The sequence below is a fragment of the Microtus pennsylvanicus genome, chromosome 3, assembly GCF_037038515.1.
Source record: "Microtus pennsylvanicus isolate mMicPen1 chromosome 3, mMicPen1.hap1, whole genome shotgun sequence".
Classification (NCBI taxonomy): domain Eukaryota; kingdom Metazoa; phylum Chordata; class Mammalia; order Rodentia; family Cricetidae; genus Microtus; species Microtus pennsylvanicus.
Genome location: NC_134581.1, coordinates 83,800,795 through 83,823,679, shown reverse-complemented (window position 1 = coordinate 83,823,679; position 22,885 = coordinate 83,800,795). Strand labels below are relative to the sequence as shown.

At 45.7% G+C, this 22,885-nt stretch overlaps 1 protein-coding gene across 4 annotated transcripts; it reads left to right on the top strand.

The window, feature by feature from the left end:
* The first annotated feature begins 3,270 nt into the window (after positions 1–3,270).
* Positions 3,271–19,034, top strand: Tmem218 (transmembrane protein 218). Of its 4 annotated transcripts, XM_075966363.1 has the most exons (6): positions 3,271–3,550; positions 12,417–12,549; positions 12,859–12,935; positions 13,978–14,088; positions 14,887–14,989; positions 18,314–19,034. In XM_075966363.1, the coding sequence occupies exons 4-6, from the start codon at positions 13,979–13,981 to the stop codon at positions 18,446–18,448; spliced, it is 348 nt and encodes a 115-aa protein (XP_075822478.1). In that variant the 5' UTR covers positions 3,271–3,550; positions 12,417–12,549; positions 12,859–12,935; position 13,978; the 3' UTR covers positions 18,449–19,034. The 4 variants fall into 4 exon arrangements, with proteins under 4 accessions (XP_075822478.1, XP_075822477.1, XP_075822479.1 ...); XM_075966362.1 differs by lacking the exon at positions 12,417–12,549; XM_075966364.1 differs by lacking the exon at positions 12,417–12,549 and having other exon boundaries at positions 3,271–3,570.
* Positions 19,035–22,885: the final 3,851 nt, after the last annotated feature.

Below are 22,885 nucleotides of genomic sequence, written 5' to 3'. Positions count from 1 at the left end.
CTTGGCGCTCCCTTCTAATATGAAAAAGGCCTTCCCAACTACCAGCTAAGGCACGTGAACTATATACGGCTGCTCTGTGTCCTAAAATATTTAGTGTGGTGTTTCCTTTTGTTAAGGCTGGCCAAGCTCTTCTTTGTCTGGGTAAGAACAACACTTTAGAGAAGAGACAAAATATCTGCCACCCAGTTGTTAAGCCAACAGGTTGAATTTTCTCTGAGAACCGTTCCGATTTGTAAGGACTAGAAATAATTCCTAAATCAAAAGCAAGTTGCTTGTCTCACCCGTGTCTGAGCTCTCGGAAGAGAGAATCATCCTCCCTCTCCAACCCTGGTGGGTGGGCGAGGAGGGGGGCAAGGCTTTTCACAGAACACAATGCTTGCAAGAAGACTGAAGGAAGGGATCCAGGTCTGCTTTCTGCTCTATTGTCTTATTCTGTCAGCTCCCACATCTCCCCAAATCCAAGCTTAATAATTTACAGCGGAAAGACATTTAATAAATAAGCGGAGGATTGGAGCTGTCAGCGCCACACAATGGGGCTGTTTGTATCTTCCTGCTTGGCGTCAGCACCAACTCTCTCAGCTCGCTTCGACTGAAACAATCCCATTTGCTATTTTCATAAAATTAGTTCCTCTGCAGTTTCTATTAATCAGAACATTCTTTGGAGAGAATTATACTGGGATTTTATCACCATCTGAGTTCAACCATTCTGTAAGTCTGATGAATTTTTATCGCCTCTGAGTGGCAGAGAGGGTAAAACTTGAACGGGCTGGTGTGAGCAGGCACAGAGCCGTCACTTAAAGCCAGCAAGGCCTGACAGATTGGGGGATCTGGGTCAGTCTCCACTGTTATACATCCGAATAGTCTCTCCCCAGAAGCATCTATAATTTCAAATATGCTTGGGGTCATGGACTTCCTTTCAAATTAGACAAAAGCTACAGCTATTCCACATCTGCCTAAGCCATACAAGTCCAGCAGATTTGTGGACCTCCCTTCCGCCTTCCATACACACAGCTACCTACGTACTCCAGGGTTAAAACCACATGTTTTAAGTTCTTCCAATCATCCTTACCTCCCTTAACCATCTTTAGCTGGAAAAGAAGTCCTGCACCTGTAAGTTCCTTGGTTGAAAGAGAAAGGAATGAAATGATTTTAGGAGGAAAGAAGTGAGGATAAAATCTCTCATGATGGCTGCTCTGTCCCTTAAAGGCTCATATGGCCCTCAACTCATGGGGCTTGGGGGAGGTTGTAGAACCTTGAGGATACAGTACTGATGAGAAGGAAGTTAGGTCACTGTGAGGAAGGGGTGTGCCCTTGAAGAGGCTGTGGGGCCCAGCTCCTCCTTCTTTCTCTGTTTCCTGGCAATGGCACAGTGAGCAGCTATGCTCTATCATATGATCCCACCGTGAAGTGTTGCCACGGGCTTCCAAGACCAAGGGACCACTGTCTCACTCTTTTGTCTCAGCCTTGGAAAGCTGACTAGGACAGTGACCGGCCGTTGCTTTTTGAAAAGTGTGTGTGTGGGGGGGGGGATGGAAAAGAGAATGCAATTCAAAATCTCTGAAATAAAGTCTAAATGTCTAACATATTGATAATGCTGCACAGTAGAAGTTTTGAACGAGACATGGGATAAAAATTATAGAAGTTCTGATGAATTTTTCTACGCTGCCAGCTTACAGAAAGCTGACTAACACCGGCATCAGCCTAAGTGAGGTAAACTCTGCCTGAGAAAGGAAACGATGTAGTTGGGAGAAATGCTGTACCGATGAACAGGCTTCTAGAACTTTCTCTGTCCATTGAACATGTGATTTTAGAAAAGAAGTAACAATCTCTGCCAATCTGAGATAATAATGCATGACTTCTAAAGTCTGCTCAGCTCCAGTAGCCAGTTGGACCTGATTCGTTATCAGCATCATTTTGTGCTGCTTTATTGAGATAGTCTCAGATAAGGTCCTGACTGGCCTCACACTTGCCGGGTAACTCAGGCTGCTCTGAAACTTGAGATCCTTCTGCCTCAGCTTCCTCAGCATTTATACTATAGGTATACCAGATGGCCTTACTGGAGACATTTAAGGTAAAACAATCAACTTTTCCCCCAAGTTTCCAGGGTATTTTAAGCTATGACCCCATGGTCTGTGTTACAACCTAGCTGTTGTTATTGCAGGGAAACTAGGTACAGCCAACATAAAAACAAACAAACACACTATGTGGCAATCACACTTCACTTACGGTCATAGAAACTTGAATTCCCTGTGACAGAGGGTTTTTCTTTTGAGAAAATATCTACAAAAATTTCAAGGAATTTTCTTTTAATTTGGTATCAAAAGGAAAAAGGTTTGGTTTTGGATTTTGTTTTGTTGTTTGTTGTTTTACTGTTTATTTTGAGACAAGATTTCTTCTCCGTGTAGTACTTTTGGTCTTGAACTTGCTCTGTAGACCAAGCTGGCCTCAAACTCTATCGATAGCAGAACAAATGAATTTACACATTTGAGAGGTTCCTTCCTTCCAGGACAGCTGGAGCTATATATATAGTGAGACTGGAGGATCGCGTGCACTAAATCAGATTTAGACAGAACAGCTGGCTTCTCAGTGTTTCCATATTTTGTCTAAGGACATAGGTTCAAGGGCCACATCTCCCAAATCTGGTATTGCTTTTGGTTATTGTCTGTTTTTCCTTCCTGCTCCCACAGTGGAGGATGCAAACTCTGCCGTTTCCTTTCACTGACCTGATCTTTTGATCAAAGAAACTATATAGCCTGGGTACAAAATTTTGACAAATTCTGGGTGGCAGTTAGGGAAGACACTCCTCTCTAAGTGTGGACCAGCTGCGTGGATGGCATGGCAATAATGAAAAGGGTTTATTTGACCTCGGACCTCTTCCCCAGTCTGTCTCTTGGTTTCACTGATCCTTAGTTTGGTACGTGTCAAAAGCTAAGGGAAGAACAACGACCAAAAAAACAAGGCCAGGTAATGACACAGAACATGATGTTATTTCAGCTAGTGATCTGGACTCAATTCAGGAGAGATGTTAGCAATCCTGGGCCCCTCCCACAGATTGGGGACTGGCTTTTCAACAGACGGAGGGACAGTAGCTGGTGTCTAGACAGCAGAACAGCTCTCCGCACCTCCAGGAGCATTGACGGGGCTCCTCCACCGCGGGGCCGGGGCAATCTAAACACGAACAGCGAGAAGCTTAAAAAAAAAAAAAAAAAAAAAAAAAAAAAAAAAAAAAAAAAAAAGGTCCTCCGGTTGTTGTCCGAGGGTTTAGTGGTTAAGGAAACGTGATTGACAAACATTGCTATCCAATCGAAACTGAGGACAGTGCATGACAGCCCAATCGGAGGGCGGAAAGGAGACCGACGTGTTCACCACCCACCACGCTTTGCGTTGCCCGGAGCCACCGCAAACGAGGGCTAACGAGGAGGAAGCTAAGTGCTGAAAGAGCGAGTTTGATTGGTCTATCGTAAATCTTCTAAATGAAACCCTACTTGTGATTCGTCCAAAGTAGACCAAAGCCCCGGTAAGCCGAATGGAGTGCAAGATGTGATCCCGGGTAAGGAACGTGAAGGCCTGGTGAGGACCAAATGCTCGGCCACGGAGGCCGGGAAGGCGAGGGCGGGAGGTGCGCGGACCCCCGCAGGCTACCCTGGAGGCTGCCTGGGATTGCTGCTTGGATCCCAGGGTTCCCAGCTCCGCTGCGGGGAGCTGCTGTGTAGTGCGACCAGCGGACTGCCCTGGAAAAGGGGCAGGATCCCCTAGGGATAGTGGAATACCCTCTTTCTACAGCCAGGTGTCATGTTGGTGGTCTTTAGGCGGCCTGGCAGTTGGTTTTCCCCAGATTTGCTTGTGACTTGAGGCACAAAAATGGAGGCATTAACCTAATGTTTTAAAGCCCAAACGAGAACGAAGTTTTTAAAGTAGAAAAAGTGTCAACGCTCAGTCTCTTTGGTTTGTTGGTTTTTTTGAGATGATCTTGGTGTACATCCCAGGCTGGCCTCAAACTTGTGATCCTCCTGCCCCAACCTTTTGAATGCTTGGATGAGAGGTGTGTGCCACTACACCTGGCCATTCTGACTACTTTTGAAGGTTTGGAATAAACAACAAAGAAAACTAAAAGGGAAGCCAGGTGTAGCTGCACACAGCTTCAGTCTCAGCACTCAGAAGGCTGGAGTGGGCGGATCTCTGTGAGTTCGAGGCCAGTCAACTCTACAAATTGAGTTCCAGGACAAACAGGGCTGTTACATAAGGAAACCCTATCTTAAAACAACAGCAATAAAAACAAAACAAACAGAAAATCAAGGAAAATCGCAAAGGATTTCTCCAGAAGGGTAATCCTGTCCAGTAACCTGTTGTTTTCAAGGACTTGGTTCTGAAAATTGGGGTATGGGTTAAGGTATCCACCAGAAGCCTTAAGCCATCCTTCCGTCCTGGGACTCTCCGCGGACAGGAAATTGTCCTGTGACAGACCTAGGTTTCTCCCTTAAGATTCTCAGCCTGGTGGGGAGCGCTGTAGTTCCCATCTTACAAGCTCTGGATGCAGGACTTTCAGTTTTCCCTGACAACTGGTGAAAGGGCAGGGAGACCCAACCTTGGATGAAGGAAGAATGCAGGACACATATAGGCAGGGTCTGAAGAAACTTGACAGCAATAAACCTCACAGCCTCCATCATAGGGAGAAAAACAACAGAATCCCTGGCCTTGACTTGTTCTTGCCACTGCTAGTCAAGGCATTTAAATGTACATAGGTAACTTTTCCTGCTCTAAGCTACCTGATTCAAATGGATTCACTATTAAAACTGTGTTGGCTAAGCCATCAGCTCTCCAAGAAAATCTGAATAATATTCTGAATCTTAAGTAAATAAACATTTTTGTTTTGATCAAATCTCACGAACAGAAAAGGCTTGGGGATTCACGAGGCCCTGGGTTCTGTCCCCAGCACCCCATGAACAGGGTGTAGTTCATACACCTCTAATCTTAGCATTGGGGAGATGGATGCAGGGGGACCAGAAGGACACTGGAGCTGAGAGAGGATCAGCTGCTCTTCCAGAGAGCTGAGTCCAGTTCCCGGGCTTAAAACCTCCTGTAACTCCAGTTTCAGGGAATTTCATGCCCTCCTTTGACCTCAATAGACACCTGCACAGACGTCACACACACAAGAATGCATGAGACCCTGGGTTCACACCTGCACAAATATCACCCCCACCCCCCCACACACCACATCAATAAAAAAAAACTTTAAAAGAACCCCCAAAATTTAATTTGGTTATGAAATAATGACCTTCATTTTAGAAGGGTCTGAAGCTGTTTGTTCCCACACCATCTGTGTAACTCGATGTCAGATCAGCGTGGATAGAAGATCAATGTTTCTGGTGTTACCAGCCTCTAGGTGATAAGTTTTCTCGCGTCTTCAGGTTATTGTATGGTGTCCAGAGCAGAGCAGCTAATCCTAACTAGACATTTCCTTCAAGGCGGTCTCACCAGCTCAGCCAGTCACACTGGTCACTTCTGATGTTCCTTTTGGCCCCTTTCCATTTCCACAGCTAAGACAAGTGTTCTTTGTGTGTTCCGTTTTGGTTTTGGCTTTTCAAGACAGGCTTTCTCTGTGTAGCCCTGGCTGTCCTGGAACTCACTGTGTAGACCAGGCTGGCTTCCAAACTCACAAAGATGTGCCTGCCTCTGCCTCTCAGTGCTGTGATGAAAGGTGTGAGCCACCGCCACCTGGCGAGACAAGTTTTCTTATCTGAAGGATTTCAGTAGTATCCGAACTGATCACTCACCAGTCTCTGTCCCGAAATCATGCACACCCTGATAAGGGGAACTGGTTCTAAGCAAGAGCTCTGTCAACTCTGTCACTGTTCCTCCCCTTATCCGCCCCCCCCCTTTTTTTCCTTTTTTGATAACTTTATTTTCAAACAGCCCTACCACGTTGCCCACGTGGGCCTTGAGCTGGAAAGTAATTCTTCTTCAGCCAACCACATAACTCGGATTATTGACCTGAAGCCAATAGACCAAGTTATCAGTTACTTTTTAAAAACTAAGAAGTCTTTGCTTAATTTCTTAGGACTGGAGAGATAACTCAGTGATTGAAAGCACTGACTGGTCTTCCAGAAGACCTGGGTCCTATTCCCAGCGCCCACATGGCAGCTCACTGGAGTCTGTAACTCCAGTTCCAGGGAATCTAAATCTTTACAGAGACATATATTCAGAAAAAACATCAATGCACATTAAATTTTTAAAAAAAAAAACCTAAAAAAAGGTCTCCCAAGTGTTTTAAAATTAGGGGCTGTTGAAATCTCTGATTTGGGTAATATAATATAATATAATAAAAATGTTGTGCCTACCAGCCAGATTAGTAAATATTAGCATTCTCGCATTCTGCTTATGGTTTTTATTTTAAAGAAACAAAGCATCACAGATAGTTAAAAATCCCTTCCATTCTTCGCTGGTCCATCCTGCTTTCCTCCTCCCTCCCAGAGTCGCCAGGATTGTTGTGTATAGTTTGTGCTCACCTCTCTTTGTTGTTGTGTTTTAGCATGTCTTCCGGGTTGGTGCACTTACATGTGTGTGCATGTGGAAGCAGGAGTTGTCCTCAAGAGCTCTGTCATTTGAGACCATGATTTTTATTGACCGAGTGTTTAACTCGGCCAGACTCGGGGAGCCTCCCGTCTCTGCCTTTCCAGCACTGGAATTAGATGCATTTTTCACATGGGTTCCGTGATCTAACTCAAGTCCTCCCGCTTCCAGGGCAAGTGCTTTACTAATCGAACTGTCTCCCTATGCAGTACCCATACTGTTATACTCTTAATACATGTGCCTCTGCCTCCCAAGTGCTGGGATTTAAGGCGTGCGCTACCAAGCCTGGCTGGAGATTATTCTTTTAAGTCTAAAATATAAACCGTACGCTTTGGATTTCAGTTTACAGCTTCCATGTATTTATTTACTTTTCCCCCAGAGCTTTGATTTTTATTACTTAAAAAAGCTCCACATTTATTTCACTTTCCGACTCTGTGCTTAGGCTTTCGACACTTTCCCGATTTCCTGCTTCTCAATAAGGAAGCACATTTGATCATGTCACGGACACACTTAGCAGACGTGGAACCTGCGGGCATACTTCTTTGTCTCAGACGATCTCATGCGGACTTAAGGTCTTACAGCAGGAACCTCAGACCACATTCGGATTTAGGGCTTTCCCAGCCTTCTTGGTACAGAGGTGAACTGTTGCCAGGGGCTCCAAACAGCCTGGTTTTGTTAGGGCTGTATTGTAGGAAAGCCTACGACAGTATTTCAGATGCTGGAGCATTCTGTGCACTGTTTTCGGGAGAGGGAAAAGAAAGAACAATTATTTATATTCTTACATATTTGTGCGTGTGCATTTGTGTCTGTGTTTGTTTTAGATAGGCCTCCCTGGCCTGGAACTAGAGCGCTTCCTGCCTCAGTTTCCCCAAGTGCTGGTGTTACAGTGGTTGCCACTGTTCCTGGGTTGCCACTTGCTTTTGTTAGAGATGGATTCATGTCAGTGTATGTAGAGCAAGTCCATTCATTTAAGTGTTCATTGTGAGACTATAGTAAATCCACCTGTCAGGTGTGTAGCTTTTCCCCTCCCATTTTCCTATTGAAATTACAGTGAATGTCCTCATTTGTGTCTGCTTATATGAGAGTTTCTAGAATTTTGTGTGAACTTTTCAAAGGAGATGCATGCCCCTCGGGGACATTTGAGGATTTGTGAGGCCATATTTAGCTATTATTGTGGTTGGAATACTCCAGAGAGCTGAGAATGTTAGGTGTGTGATGTTAGAACAGTCCTCAGACAAAGAATTGCATCGTGTGCAACCTTCCAGTGTTCTCATTTCATAATTATCTGGGCCTAGAACCTAACTCCATTTTGTGTGTGTGTTAACATAATGTAATTTTTGGCACAGTTTAATAAAGTGTAATTTCCAGGAATGTAAATCAAGGGAGAATTATACTGATCTGTGGTTTGGAACTTGAACAAGACTTGTTCCTCAGTCTAGAAAGCTCGTGTAACTGAAGGGCAGCACAGCTCGTGGTATTTGAGTTGCCAGCACAACACACCTGCATCGTCTGCCTGTGGCGCTTTCACGCTCGCGGTGATTCTAAGTTTAGGTGCAAGCATCTGGCTACTGTACTTCATTATGTATTCTCGTGGAGCCAGCCTGAACATTCATATATTTAAGCATATGCTGTTTCATTATGAATTACTTCCACTCGAAATTGACTTCTGTCCATGCTGCGGAGTAGAGGTCGCGTTTGATTGTCCTCTGGTTTGGTAATCGTTTGTGTTACCACCACCGTGAAACCCTTCACGCACCGGGCCACAAAGCCATCTTCTTCCTCGGGAGTATGAAGTTCTCGTGAGTGCACAGCTCTGAGTCTGGGCTTCCGGTTTCTTGCTAGTGGTCCATGTGTCTTTGTCCCACTGTTTGAATTACCTTGTTTCATCATGTGTCTGCGGCAGTTGGTGACAAGAAAGGCACGTCGCCATTCCTAGTTCTCAGAGTGGTGTTGGCTATTCTCGGCTCTTTACTCTCCTGTGTGAATTTAGGATTCATTTTCCAGTTCCTTAAAAAGGTATTTTTGGATTTTGGTTAGAATTGCACTGAATTTTTATGTTAAAGAAAAATTGAGATTTTTTTTTTTAATTAAGCCAACTCATCTAAAAGTATGAGTTACTTCTCTGCACAGCCTGCTTTATCCCACTGTCCAGGTACTTTTAAAAGGCCTCTTCATGAAATTGCATAATTTTAGCTATGAAAAATTTCGCAAATATTTGTTGTATTAAATCATACTTATACGTGTATGCATATGCATACATATTTTTACTCTGCAAGTTTGAACTCCATTCAAATGTTTAGAAAATAATGAAGCCAACATCTACTCAACTATCACTCAGCTTCAAAGAGCTAGCTCAGGACCAGTCTGTTTCACATCAGCCCCTCATCCCCACGGCCCCCTCCAAAGAACATGAAATTCCCAGGCATAATGTTCTGCTGTCTGTAGTGCGTCATGTGTATCTGTGCAGATTCATGTGTCATAAAGAATCTATGCCATTTCTTTAATTTTAAAAAGAATCTATACCTTTTAAATACTATATTTCACTCAAAAATTTAAAAGGTAACAGTCTTGATTTCATTAACCATCCAATGACGGTTGAATCGTTTCACAAAAGGGTTTTGTTTTTTTTTTTTGTTTTTTTTTTGGTTTTTCGAGACAGGGTTTCTCTGTAGCTTTGGAGCCTGTCCTGGAACTCGCTCTGTAGACCAGGCTGGTCTCGAACTCACAGAGATCCGCCTGCCTCTGCCTCCCGAGTGCTGGGATTAAAGGCGTGCGCCACCATCGCCCGGCTCACAAAAGGGTTTTGTAGCTAAGTGTAAAACAACAGAAAATGGCATGAGCCCCAAGTATCTGTGGCTAGACACTGATTACCAAAGTTACAAAGTCAGGTAACCATCGCCCACGTCAAAAACCAGTTTTACCATCTGTGCCCCATCCAGTCATTCAAGATATGCTGGAGCAGTCGGACCTGTTTTTGAATATCATATAATTGGAGTCTACCAGGAACTTTTTACTCTGTCCCTCACATAATGCTTGTGAAGTTCACCTACATCGCCGGATGTAATTGTAATTTACTCATTTGTATTGCTTTATACTGTCATTTGTATGATTGATTGTGTCCATAATTGCTCCACATCTTTACAGATTGCCAGTGACTTTTTGGCTATCTGCTAGATACATGGAGATATTTTGTTTGGTTCTATTTGCATTTTCCTGGTGGCTAAGGACCTTTACATATCTTGGCCATTCAGCTATCCTCTGTATACAGTTTGTTCTCATTTTTTCCTCTGATCTCTTTCTGAAATCATAGCAGAATCCATTCATTTCAGTTTGCTAGTTAGTATCATGGTGCTTTTGTCTGTTTGCCTGTACCCTTGGAGTCTTTTTCGTTAGGTCTATATTTCCTTCAGGTTACATCTTTTTTGGCTAAATTATTCCTTCCAAAACTGTTTTTTATATTTTCATATCTTTACATATATTTTCTTGTTACTAATGTTGCTCCACTAGCTTACTTTTCATTTTGTTTTCCCCACATGTGGCAAACCACACACGAAGAAGTTTCCCACCCTAAGCATTTGAAGCGTGCAGTTGGGTAGAGCTCGGTGTTTACTGAGAAGCAGATCTCCAGAACTCCTCCTGCAAGACTAGAACTCTGAGTTCATTGTCATTGCTCCCATTTCCTCCTTTCCCTGAACTGGCTTTGCTGGTGTCTGCCTTGTATGTCTTTTTTCCCATTCAGGTTTCATCCTCTCATGGGATTTTCTGTCACTTTTGTAAAGAGCTACTTTTATTTTTTTAAATCCAGAATGAGATCTTTCAACAGTCAGGTCTGGGGTGCTTACATTTACGATGAGTCCATGATTATTGCTGCAAAGTAAATATAAAATAAAAGTTTTATAATCTGTGAGGTACAGCGGGTTGCACCTAGGGCCTCACTCGTGATAGGCACGTGCTCTACCGTTGACCTGCCTCTCAACCTACTTCATATTCATTTCTTCTTTAAACGTCTGTGTGCTGGTTGGGGGCCTGTTTGTGGGGGTGCATGCATGTATGTGTGCAGGTATATATGCAAGTGTGCGGTGGGAGCCCGAGGCCAATGCCAGGTGTCTTCTTTGATTGCTTCTCCACCTCGCCTTTCAAACAGGGTTTCTCACCGAACTGGAGTCCCCCAGCTGGCTAGACTGGCTCGCCGGTGAGCCCGCCGTCCCTCATTTGCCCACACCCCAGTGCTGGGGTCACAGGTGGACACCAGTGCCTTTACATGAGTGCTGGCGACTGGGACTTGGGGCCACGTGCTTGTGCGGCAGGCACCTTGTCACCTTGGCCACCTCCCCAGCTCCCTCGCGTTTCCTCTCTACGGAGCCTTGCCTGCCTGCTGAGTGGTGTCCCCAACGACGGCTTCAGTTTAGGCCGTTGGGGATCCTGGAGGTTTCTCACTTTTATTGTGGTTTCTGTAGTTAATTGTAGCTAGTTATTTTTCGTAGTTATTTATTTAGTTGCTGTCTTTATTGTAGTTATTCTGTAGTTTACTGGAGATGGGTTTTTTCTTTGGGTTGCCAGCGCACAAAATAATAACATGGAGACTTAATTCTGAAAGGTCAGCCTTAGCTTAGGCTTGCTTCTAAATGGTTCTTACAGTTTAAATTAACCCATTTCTATTAGTTTACTTTCTTACCTCATCTCCATCCTGCCCATCCTGCTTGCTCTGTGTCTCCTGGAATCTCCTCCTCCTCCTCAGCGTCCTCGCTGCCCGGAAATCCTGCCTAGCTAGTGGCCAGTCAGGTTTTTATTAAACCAGTCAGAGTGACACAGCTTCACAGTGTACAAAAAGGTTGTTCCATAGCAGTTGATTGTAGTTAGTCTCTCGATTAGGAATTCCATACAGCGTGAGTGTGGGACCTGACACTCTGCTTGCCGGTAATGCCGGGTGAAGATTCGGATTTCTGTCTAGGTGGGTTTTTGTTTTTTGGGTTTTTTTTTTATTTTTGGCTTGTTTGTTTGTTTGTTTTGCCATCACCTGAGTCATTTGGCCTGCTTGCTTCAACTAAGTTCTTAATAGATTTTTCAGAGTCTATTCAAGCATGACTTGTCCCTTCGAGGACCCGGCCTTACGCATTGTCCTCTTTGGTTCTAGTTCAGTGCACCATGGGCTGAGGTCTCACAGGAGGAGCCCTCCTAGGCCCCCATCTCCACTCGGGCCACTGTGGACTTTGAGCTCAGCCCCTGCCTGACGATCTGGCTCTGGATGTACATTAAATTCAGAGCACTTCAGGATGCTGCCATTTTACATATTGAGGTTCGCCATCACTTCCAGCGTTCTGTGAGGCATTCCCCTCATCAGCCCAGTGCAGTGTATTAACCAGCGGTTCCCATCATCTTTCTCCACCTTGCTATGACCTTATGAATTCTGCAGACTGGCCAGCTGGATTCACTTATTCCTCAGCAAATATTTGTTGCACTTAATCTTTATCCTGAAAAATGGGGACAGCAGGGAGGGGAAAAAAACAGTTTCTGCCCTCAGGTGGTTTATTATCTTAATAAGAGAGACAGAAAGTGAACTTGTAAACAAATTAATAGAAGTGGTAGCCGCGGAGGCTGAGGCGATAGTTCAGCAGTAGAGTATTTGCCTGGCGTGCGAAAGCCTGCGTTATTACCTATACTTGGTGGAGAATGCTCTAAAAGAGAGACAGAGAGAGAGAGAGACTGACTGACTGACTGACTCTTTTGAGAGTTACTGTAGATGGGATGTCAGGGACGGGCTCTCTGAGGATGATGTTCTTCTGATGAAGCTACAATATCAACAATGTGGAGAGGCCAACCCTGTCACTCAAGTAATCAAATTGCAGGTGCCTTGCTGGGGCCTGATGGTTGAATCCTGCCTGTGGAAAGAGCAAATACCAAGTCCCAGAGACAGGGAAGTACTTCCCTTCCGCAGTTACTGATATGGTACTCACAGGGCTTTACCGAGAAAGGACAGAGGCAAGTAGGCCCTCCCTCTGCTCCACCATTCTGCCACTGATTTCTTCCCAAGTGTGCTAGCACTGGCTTATCCCTTAATCTTCTCACCATCCCAGCTCGTGATACACTTTGCTTCTGCTGCACTATAACATGAATATAACATGAATAGCCGTTTGCATCACATTGTGCCCTAATAGACCATCAGCTTCTGCTAGGCGTTGTATCTTTTTTCCCTTTGTCATCCGAACTAGGAGCACAGTGTTTTCCACAGTGGTCACAGCACAGTGTTGATTGAATAAACTTCTTTTCTTTTCTTTTTCTTTTTTCCAGTTCATGCTCAGAGCCTCGTTTCCAGTAAGCTTACAACGGAACACCCCAATCTATTTCCATTGTGTTTAAATCACCAGGTAAAGAAAACTCTGTTTTCTCAAGATTTGTCTCTGATACTGAGGAAACCCAAGGAGGTGCTCTAGATGGCGTTCCCTCATTAGTGCAGTGATAGCGCCCACCAAAAGATGTCCACACCTAACTTCCAGCGCCTGCAAATGTGATTTTATTTGGCACACGGATCTTTGCACGTGTGATTAAGGACTTTGTCTAGTGATAACAGGCAGACAAGAAGACAGGGGAAGTGTCATGTGGAGACAGGAGACACGAGCCAGGGAAATCTCGGAGCTACCAGAAACAAGAAATCATCTTGCTTAGATCCTGTAGGGGGATGTCACCCTGCAGACGCTTCTGTTGTCCCTATGGTCTTGAGAACTGAGAGCGAATCCCTCTTGTTGTGAGCCTCAACTAGGAAACCAAGACTAACTTGCCTCTTGTATGGCTCACATGTGATAGTACGTTTCTGATTGCCATGACTGAACACGCCAGGTCTGGTAAAGCACATAGCATACCGTAAGGGACCCAACACGTGACATCTTCTTTCAGGGACTGGGAGTTTTCTTCCTTCTGTGAATAAGAACTCAACACAGAGTGGAAAATTCTGCCTTGTGATTGTCTGCTGGGCCTAAGTTCATTCCTCAGGTTTAGCCGAAGTTTCAGCTTCTACCTTGGCTCTGCAGCCTTCTGAGAGCCCCTGGTTAGTATCTGTGAATGGAGAGAGCTCAGATTTCTAATGTGGGCTTGAGTAGAAGTCAAAGTGGAGCAGAAGAGACCAGATTTGAAGTGACAACCCGAGAGCAGACAGCAGCCTCATCCCAGCCTCCAGGTCCCCCACCCCTATTCCTGCACAAAGAAAGCTCTGGGCTCCACATTCCCGGTTTTCATTAAGGGACTCTGGGCCTGGACATTCCTGAAAATTAAAGACCCATCGTGAATGAGCCTCCAGACATACTGGTCATCAGGATTCCTCGTAGAGTTAGGCTTTCTGTGTCATCGAACGCTAGGCACACACGAGGGGTGGGATGGTCCAGCCAGAGGCTGATGCTGCTCTCTGTCCCATAGGATGACTGGCATGGTGCTGGGAGTGGGTGCTGGCGTGTTCCTCCTTGCTCTGATCTGGGTGTTGGTGCTGCTGCTGTGTGTGCTGTTATCCAGAGCCTCTGGGATAGCTAGGTAAGGCATTCTTTCTAGCCTGGAGTCCTAGGTAAAAGCAATTAGAGGCGAAAATCGCTGACGCTCATTAAACATTTAGAATTCAGAAGATCATTTTTGTAATTACTGGCAGTTTGAATGAGTTGCATTTTAACCTCTTATCATAAGTGCTAACTGTGTTATTTATGCTCAGGCGGAGGTGGGAGGAGAATGGGAGTGAGTCTCAGTTCTCACTGTGGAGGGGAGGAGGGAGACCAGAGGTGACAGGAAAATCTGCTTTGGCTGCTGTTGAGGTCCTTGGGAGTTGTAGGTGGAAGTTTGGTTTAATTGTTCAGATTTATGACACGTGCCTGGTCCAGTCCCTAAGGCTCCAGCCTGGGCCCACGGACACAGAAGTTACAGAGAGTTGGCCTGGACCTCTGTTCGGGCCATAATCTAACCCCAGAGACACTAGAGATGCGCTCTCTGGGGGTCATGTCAGCAATAAATGGAGAGCTACACTGTTTACTGGGGGTTCTGATCTGAAAAGAACAAAAGTGTGTGGGGATGGGGAGGGGCGCGTTTGTGAGCACATGCACTCGTGAGCACACGCACTGTGCAGAAAACTATGACTTCCCATTGTTAGGAATTTGGAATTACCAGGAACAAATAGGGATGTTTCCAGCTGGTACCCATCTAGGAAGCACGGCTTTGGGGTGGAGGACTTTGTGGACCTTAAGGGACTGAAACATGTTGACCCCAGGGAGGAGCCAGTGTAGGCCCAGGTGATAAAAAGTTGACTGTGGTCAGTGCTTTTGATACTCAGGTCTCTGTCCCCAGGTTCTCCATCGTCTTCGTCTTCCTGGGTGCTCTGATCATTACTGCAGTTCTATTGCTTTTCCCTCGAGCCAATGAATTCCCAGCCCCAGAGGTGGAAATGAAGGTAAGGCTAGTGGTTCACTTTTGTCCCTATTCGCGGCTTTCCCCATCGTGCCCTGAGACCTGTTCAAACAATGATGGGGTTCCCAGGGTGTTGCAAGGTCTCTGTCCCTTTACCCTGGGAAAGGGTCTTAGGAATCCCACCTGTAGCACCACCAGGCAATGATTTATCCATTGTACTGTTGTTAGCTGCTTGCATGGAGTTGAATGGCAGTGTGGAAAGCCACTCCTTACTGTGGAGACAGAAAGAGAAAAGAGTTAGGAACTAGGAACTGGCGTAGGCCTTAAGTGTGGTGTCCCTATTCCTTGGTTCAGAGTCTTAGATCATAGGTCAGAATTGTAGTAGTGTTCTCAGGGTGCTGAGTGACATGATTTTCCATCCTCTGAGGCTGACTTTTTCCACTTGTGGTGTCAAGAGTCATTTCCACCACGAAGAGCGGGAAAGAGGAGCCTTTCCATAAGAAACAGAAGGGGACATTGCAGATGAGTTCTGTATCAATGATTCTGTCATCCTTATTCCTTAGACCACATCAGCTGGCCCCTCCCTCTGTAAATCGATTTGTGTCACCTCTCTCATTGTCCCATTTCTGCCAGACCTCCCCTCTTCTAGTTTGTTTTTGATTTGGGGCTCCGGTTCTGCCGTGTGTGGCTGGTCTCAAATCCATAGGCTCTTGCCAAGGGCACTGGCCTTTTCTATCCCATTGTGTCTTCCTGTGGCATTCTGTTTCCTCTCGGTAGCTATTTTAATTCTGAAGGAGAAAAACATGATAGTGGCCATCATTTCTTAAAGGGCTACTGTATGCCAAGAGCTATGCAAACTAAATGCCTTGTTTACATTGTCTCATTGAAACCACACAACTCCCAATGGTATGAGGGAGGTCCTGCTGCCTTTCTAGGGAAGAGGTACAGGTGACCTGCCCGAGTTGACACTGTCCAGGAAGAAGCAGAGCAAGGACTTAAGCTGAACTCTGTTCTCAACATCTTCAACCTCGTTAGAACTCAACAGAGTATCAGACCGTTCTCTAGATCTGACAGGTTGTCGATTTTATACAGTCCACAAAATTGCATAATTTTTGATGTAAAATGAACACATACTTCCAGTTCTCCCTAGAATTAATGATGGTGAAAGGAGGAAAATTAGTTCTGGAAACTCTAAGGAAAATTGTGCTTACCACACAGATTCCAGGAGTTGCTCCCCTGGGTGTCAGGCTCTCACTACGTCAGGCCCACCCCGGTGTCTTTGTTTTCAGGGGAAAGAGTGATGTGTGCTGCCATGTTTGTAATCACTGCAAATGTGACCGCTAGCACAGGCACGAGCGAGCGCTCTTTCTAAATCAGTCCCTCTCTTCTGTCATAGGAGTTTTGGACTCAGGAGACAATGGGGACTGAGCAAAATATGTTTGTCAGCATGGCCTGCAGAATCGGAGTTCTCATTTTCAGGTTCTGAGCGCTGGCCCCTGCAGCAGCCTGGCTCAATACTGTATCAATAATACATGGCCTGGGCCTTCTGCACCCAAGGCCTGCTAATTGGCTAATTAAAAAGTGAAACAGTCGAGCGAGCAAACATGTAGCCCGCCAGAGACTTGTTCAGTACCAGAGCCAAGGTCAAAGTTATGTTAAAGCTGTTTTTATCAAACTGACCTTGATTGTAAGTTGACTGTTGGGGTAGTCTCTGGAGCAGCTGGGGTGCTTCTTGATGTCTTTGGATCTCGTTCGTATCACTGCTTGGATTGTTCAGGAGCTTTGTGCATCAAGACTGTATTAGCGCTCTGTTGCTGCTGTAACAAGAGCCTGCCTGCCAATGGAATGGTTCCCAGCATAAATGTATTATCTACAGTTGTGTGGGTTAGAAGTGCACCCTCAGTCTCCCTGAGTTAAAGTCAAGGGTGGGCAGGACCATGCGTCTTCCCAGTGTTTCTGGAGGAATGCCCATTTCCTGACCTCTTCAGCTGTAGAAGCTGCAGCCCATGGCCTCCGTCTGTAGTCATCTTCAGAGCCAGCAGCCACCAGTGTCACCTCTCTGGCTGCCTCCGTCCCACATATCTTTCCCCGAACCTGTTTTCTGCCTCTTCTTTCATTTTGTTTTGTTTCTTGAGACAAGACTACGTAGCTTCGGCTGGTCTGGAACTCTTTGGAGATCTCCAAAGTGTGTCCAGGTTTTAAGGACTCTGTTTACATTGGGCCTGCCTGGATTGGATAATCCAAGCTTATCTCCCTACTTTAAGGTGACAACCTTAATGCCACTGTCGTGCAGTCAGTGTGTTTTAGGGGTTAGGAGTTCCTGGCTGTTTAGGCTGTGACAGTTACTGTCAGGTATTTGGGAACCTCTCCTGGAAGTGAGTTCTCATGGCTTCTGTGAAGTTAGGCACTCCTTTGGATGATGATACCTGCTTTCCCCACCCATTTAAATATCACCGCTTAGCTTTGGGGTGAAGAATAGAGCTCTGTTCTCTAGAAATGGACAGCAGGCGACTGGGTAGAGCCAGGACCAGAAACAGATTCTTTTATCAACAAAGACCAGTAGAATTAGGACTTCACATATGACTGGTTACCAAGCAACCAACTGTATGTATGGGGCAAATTATGTATCCTTTTAGTGTTTTAATATCTTAGATAAGTGGCCACTTTCCTCGCTCCCTTGCAATTAGGGTTCAGAACTCTTCTGATGGAAGTCACCTCGTGTTGAAAGCCACCCTTTCGTCTAAATTAAGCCATTTGTTTCCTGTGCCTTATTATTATTAGTTATTGTTGCTTCCCCCCCACACACACACTTCTTCTTTAAAAACCTTGTATCTTCTACTCAAGGAGCTGAAATTTTTTATGCTCATATGCAGAGGGAAAGAGGACAGGATGCTACTAGAAGTTACCAAGAAACCGTGGGCATAACCATCAGGTCTTGGGAGCACAGGCAGCGTGCTGGAGTGGGGGTGATTCCATCAGGTCTCAGGGTGATCCATCAGGTCTCAGGAGTGTGCGGGCAGGGTGCTGGAGTGGGGGTGATCCCATCAGGTCTCAGGGTGATTCCATCTGGTCTCAGGGTGATCCCATCAGGTCTCAGGGTGATTCCATCTGGTCTCAGGGTGATCCCATCAGGTCTCAGGGTGATTCCATCAGGTCTCAGGGTGATTCCATCTGGTCTCAGGGTGATCCCATCAGGTCTCAGGGTGATTCCATCAGGTCTCAGGGTGATTCCATCAGGTCTCAGGGTGATTCCATCAGGTCTCAGGGTGATCCCATCTGGTCTCAGGGTGATCCCATCAGGTCTCAGGGGAGCACAGGCAGGGTGCTGGAGTGGCGGTGATTCCATTTTGATGTCTTCTGTCTCCAGATTGTGGATGCCTTTTTCATTGGCCGCTATGTCCTGCTGGCTTTCCTCAGTGCTGTCTTTCTCGGAGGCCTCTTCTTGGTTCTTACTCAACATGTGCTGGAACCAATCTATGCCAAACCACTGCGGTCCTGCTGAGTGCGGTACTGGAAACATGGGACGCTTTTATGTCCGGGATGGACACAGAAGCACGCTCCGGAGCCTTGATGACAGCCTTCATGTCTTCAAACCAGTGGAGTGCCTGTCTGTCACTAAGACAAAGCCCTTGAGCTCCGGCTTTCAGAAACTCAGCAGCAAAGCAGACTCTGTGGGCGGAGGTTGTCACTGTCTGAAGACGGATACGACTGTGTGTCCAGTCCCCATACTGCAGGATTCCTGTCTGGTGTGAATGGAAAGTGGTAACTATAATCTGCTTGGGGTAGCTGTTCAGTCAAGCCATCAGTCGTAGATCTGGGGAGAAGGAGTTTGAGGCTCTGTTGGCCAACGGAAGAGCCTGGTCCCTGTTGATAACGTCTAAGTTCTTAGTTGAATATTTGGAGCCATTTGAAGGAGAAAGGCGTTCAGACACAAAGGCTGGGTTACCACTACAGCTGGGAAGTTGTGTCGGGCAGAGGTTATTGACCACTCCTTATGTGATTCCACAGAGCCTTATAAAAGCAGTGCGTGGCATTTGCCTGAGTCCTAATAAAGCAATAAACAATGACCACAGGGCTTTCTCTTCAAACTCCTGCCTACAGCTTTTGTATATTTACATTTTGAGTTTGCTTAGAGATTAAAAGAGAGAGAGATATGGGAATGTTAAGTGTCTCCCTGCTGCGTATCTTGGGTCTTCTTCTCCCAGGGTTTGGTGGCCTCTCAATGCCTAATTTAAGTATTTAGTATCACGTAAGAGTCCTCAAGCCGGGTGCTGGTGGCTCAGGCAGAGGCAGGTGAATCTCTGTGAGTTCAAGGCCAGTGTGGTCTACAGAGTAAGTTCCAGGACAGACTCCAAAGCTACACAGAGAAACCCTGTCTCAAAAAACAAAAACACAAACAAACAAACAAGAGAGGCCTCTTTGGGCATTGGCCTTTTCATTTTTCCTTTGGCAGTATTGGGAATTGAACCTAGGGTTTCACACGTGATAGGTAAGTATTCTACCATCCTACCCTTCAATTCACTTTTTATCTTGAAGAACAATTATACTAGTTTACGCAGGCTGCCGTGAACTTTCTTTCCCTGTACACCAGACAGGCTCCGAACCTGCCGTCCTGCCTTAGTTTGCCAAGTCCCTGGGGTTTTAGGCCTGAACCATCGGGCCTGGCTCTTTTTATCTTGTTCATCAATTTGTTAGTTGGTTGGTTCTTTGAGGTCGGGTCTCACTAGGGATCCTGGGCTGGCTTGAAAGCCATCTTGAGTACTACAATTACAGGTGTGCCCCAACATGCCTACCTCTCTGTTTTCATCTTGGGAATTCTTTCTCCAAAGTTAGTAAGGAATGTGTATTCTCAGCATTATAACTTTACATTTGTCTAATTTTCCAGATCAATAAAATTTGTCACTAAATGGGATGGAGGGTCTGGTCTGGTTCTGCTTTGGAAGTGCCGTCCTGCCTGTCTCCAGCAGAGTGAAGAGGAGCCTTCTAGTCTGAGAGGCAGGAGAACAAGCTGGAGAGGTCAGTGCCTGCTGGATGCTTGAGCTGCAGCGATTCTTTGAGACTTCAGTTTTATAGCACTCTATTTATTATGATTGCTCTTCTTTCTAAATAGAACAATCCTAAGGTTTAAGGCTTCCCACAGCAGCCAGTTGGCAAGCCTAGGTGTGACAGAATCTAGTCTCTCACAGTAGAGGACCCTCTGTGGTTGAGAACTTGAGAGAGGGTAGGGTCGCTTCTTTTTCCTGTCTCTCCTGATACTGTTGTCAGGGAATAGGAAAAGCCATTCCTACCGCCTCATGGAGCTCAGCCTCAGATGACCAGGAGCTCAGCCTCAGACTGCGGAGAGTCAAGGCTGGTGGGGACCAGGCACAGTCGCACCGCCACTTGCACTGACTCCATTATCTTTAACTTTGGGGAAACTTTCCAGATCAGGCTTTATTCAGAAATCTTCAAATGAAATTGATTCTTAGTCTGGCCTAGGGCCCATGGGGAAGAAATTGAAAACATTGCTCTGGCAATGGAGGGGAGAAGGGACCATGTGGAAACTGTGAGGGAAGCGGGCAGTCTGGAGCTCAGTCTCCCTCACAGAGTGAGGGTGCCTGTGGCCTGTGGCCTTCCCAGGGTGCCTTAGCCAACAATCACAGACTGCTATGTGCCATGTGCCTTCTCCCAGGAAGCTTGCTGCCAAGGCAACTCTGGAAGGAGGGGCTTATAAATATTCCTGAAAATGAATCTATCTCTCATTCCTTTGTGAAGGTGTCCAACTAGATCCAAAGATAGCAGAAGTATGTGGGGGCTCTGATCCCCAATCTAGTTCATAAATGATTTAGGGTTACTGCTTCAGGGGGAGCAGTATTACAGTAGCAATCAAGGCCCTTTGAGGGTAAACTTCTGTTTAAGAGAATGGTATCTCTGGTCTGAGTAGAGACCTGACATCCCAGCTGGGCTGGGTCAAGCACCTGGCCAAGGGATCACCCCTAGGACAACAGGTTCACTTCAGCCATAATACAGAGATAGCTGCAGCTGGGTGGTGGTGGCACACATCTTTAATCCCAGTCCTTGGGTGGCAGAGGCAGGCAGATCTCTGTGAGTTTGAGGCCAGCCATGTCTTCAGACCGAGTTCCAGGACAGAGGCTCCAAGCTACACAGAGAAACCCTGTCTCGAAAAACTAAATAAATAATAAAATCAAATAAAATAAGTAAAAAAATAATAAAAGACAGCTGGAATGAAGATCCTTTTAGTTAGATACTAAGGTCTCCTCACCTTTCTAAGTACTAACTCAGAAAGAGGCAAATGTTTCTTTCTCCTCTTTCTTTCAGATGTTGGTCAGAACCTAAGTGTGCTTTTTCTAAGTTTGGGCTTCCTTGCTTCTTTCTGTGAAGCCACTGCCCTCCCTGCCATGGTGCCAGCTGTCAGTCCTGGATGAATGTGGCTCTCACAGAGCCTTGTTCTTCTGCATGCTCCTCCTCCAGGCGGCTGCCGAGATCAACAGCCTACCTAGCCTGCGGTTTTGGGTTTTCCATCCTAATAAAATTGCCCTTGAGCTTAAAAATAAAAACCTATAAAATCAGGACTGGGTAAAGGGCCAATTCCCAGCAACCCCTTGGTGGCTCACAGCCATCTGTAGTGGGATCTGGCGCCCTCTTCTGGTGTTCGTGAAGACGGAACACTTGTGGACCTAAAATACATGAATAAATCTTTAAAAACTACAAAAGTAAAACAATAAAAGGTGTCTATAAAGTCAGTAGATAGTAGCTGTGAGATTTCAGTTATCTACATAAGAATTTGGTAAAAGTGAAAAAAAAAACCTAAATTCCTTCCCGGGTATCATCAACATACAACTTTTTACAAATTGGTGTAAATGACAGGCTTCCATATTATAGCTGGCTGTATACAATGTAGACACAAACACCCGTGTGTGCCCATGTACCATATAAAGTATTTAAACTTGGCTTGCCTTCTACAGTTCTTGTCTGTAATAACTAGCATGGTGAAGTGAAACTTTCTTCTTACATACTCAAGGTAATCATGTCCATCCTTAAAAAAACAAATAACAAGAGCAAAAATCCAGAAGTGGAAGGCTGAATGAAGCAATGACGTCATTCGGAGACGTCACCATGGGGCACCCTGCATGCATCCCTCCTTATGGAGACAGGGCTGGTGTAGGGCTGGCCCTCATCAACCCAAACGATGCCAGTGTCCGTCAGCCGTTCTCTGTACAGGGCAGGCCGTGCTGTCCGTTCACGGTCCAGAAAGAGGAGGTCTATGAGAGAACAAGTCGTTCCAGGGTCTTCCAGGACGGCATCCTGATGAGCTAAAGTAGCAGGACCTTCCAGCTCCATTACAATAGAGTCTTTGTCTGGTCAGTTAAGCGATAGCATGTAACATTTTAGAACTATCTCAAACCAGCAAAGCATATGGAGTAATGTTTTGATAAGCAACTTAGATTTTTAAAAAGGGGGGGGCAGATTCTTTTCTGATCTAGAGTTTCAGATAATTAATGTCAAAGCGTGTCAGTGCTCAGGCACTGGGAACACAGGGTTTCCTTCACCGTGTAACACAGACTGCATGCTGGTGGAGCGAGGCAAGGGAGGATCAGGATGGAGGAATCCAAGGTATGTTAAATGTTTTTATTCTAATAAATGAATCAGTTTCCCTTTCTGCTCTTCAAGACCTAAACTTTTCCATCAACTCAGCTGCGTTGCTACTGAAGTGCTTCTGGTTCTCAGTGTGGAAAGAGCTGTGCTGTGACTTCACAGAGGAGACACAGGCAGAGAAGATGGGCTTGCAGGCCAGTAGGAGTGACTCTCGGACTCGATGCTCCAACTCTCCATGCATTCCTTGCATCTGGTGTCTCAGCTCCAAGATCAACTTTTGCTTTCAAATAACTCCTTAGTTTTACACTGGCCCGCCGTTTGCACCCACCCTTCCCCTAACTCA

Bases quoted from the DNA above. Each gene is read 5' to 3' on its own strand.
- Tmem218 (XM_075966362.1), top strand. From the start codon at position 13,979: ATGACTGGCATGGTGCTGGGAGTGGGTGCTGGCGTGTTCCTCCTTGCT. The intron at 14,089-14,886 runs GTAAGGCATTCT...CTCTGTCCCCAG, and splicing joins AGAGCCTCTGGGATAGCTAG to GTTCTCCATCGTCTTCGTCT. The intron at 14,990-18,313 runs GTAAGGCTAGTG...TTCTGTCTCCAG, and splicing joins CCCCAGAGGTGGAAATGAAG to ATTGTGGATGCCTTTTTCAT.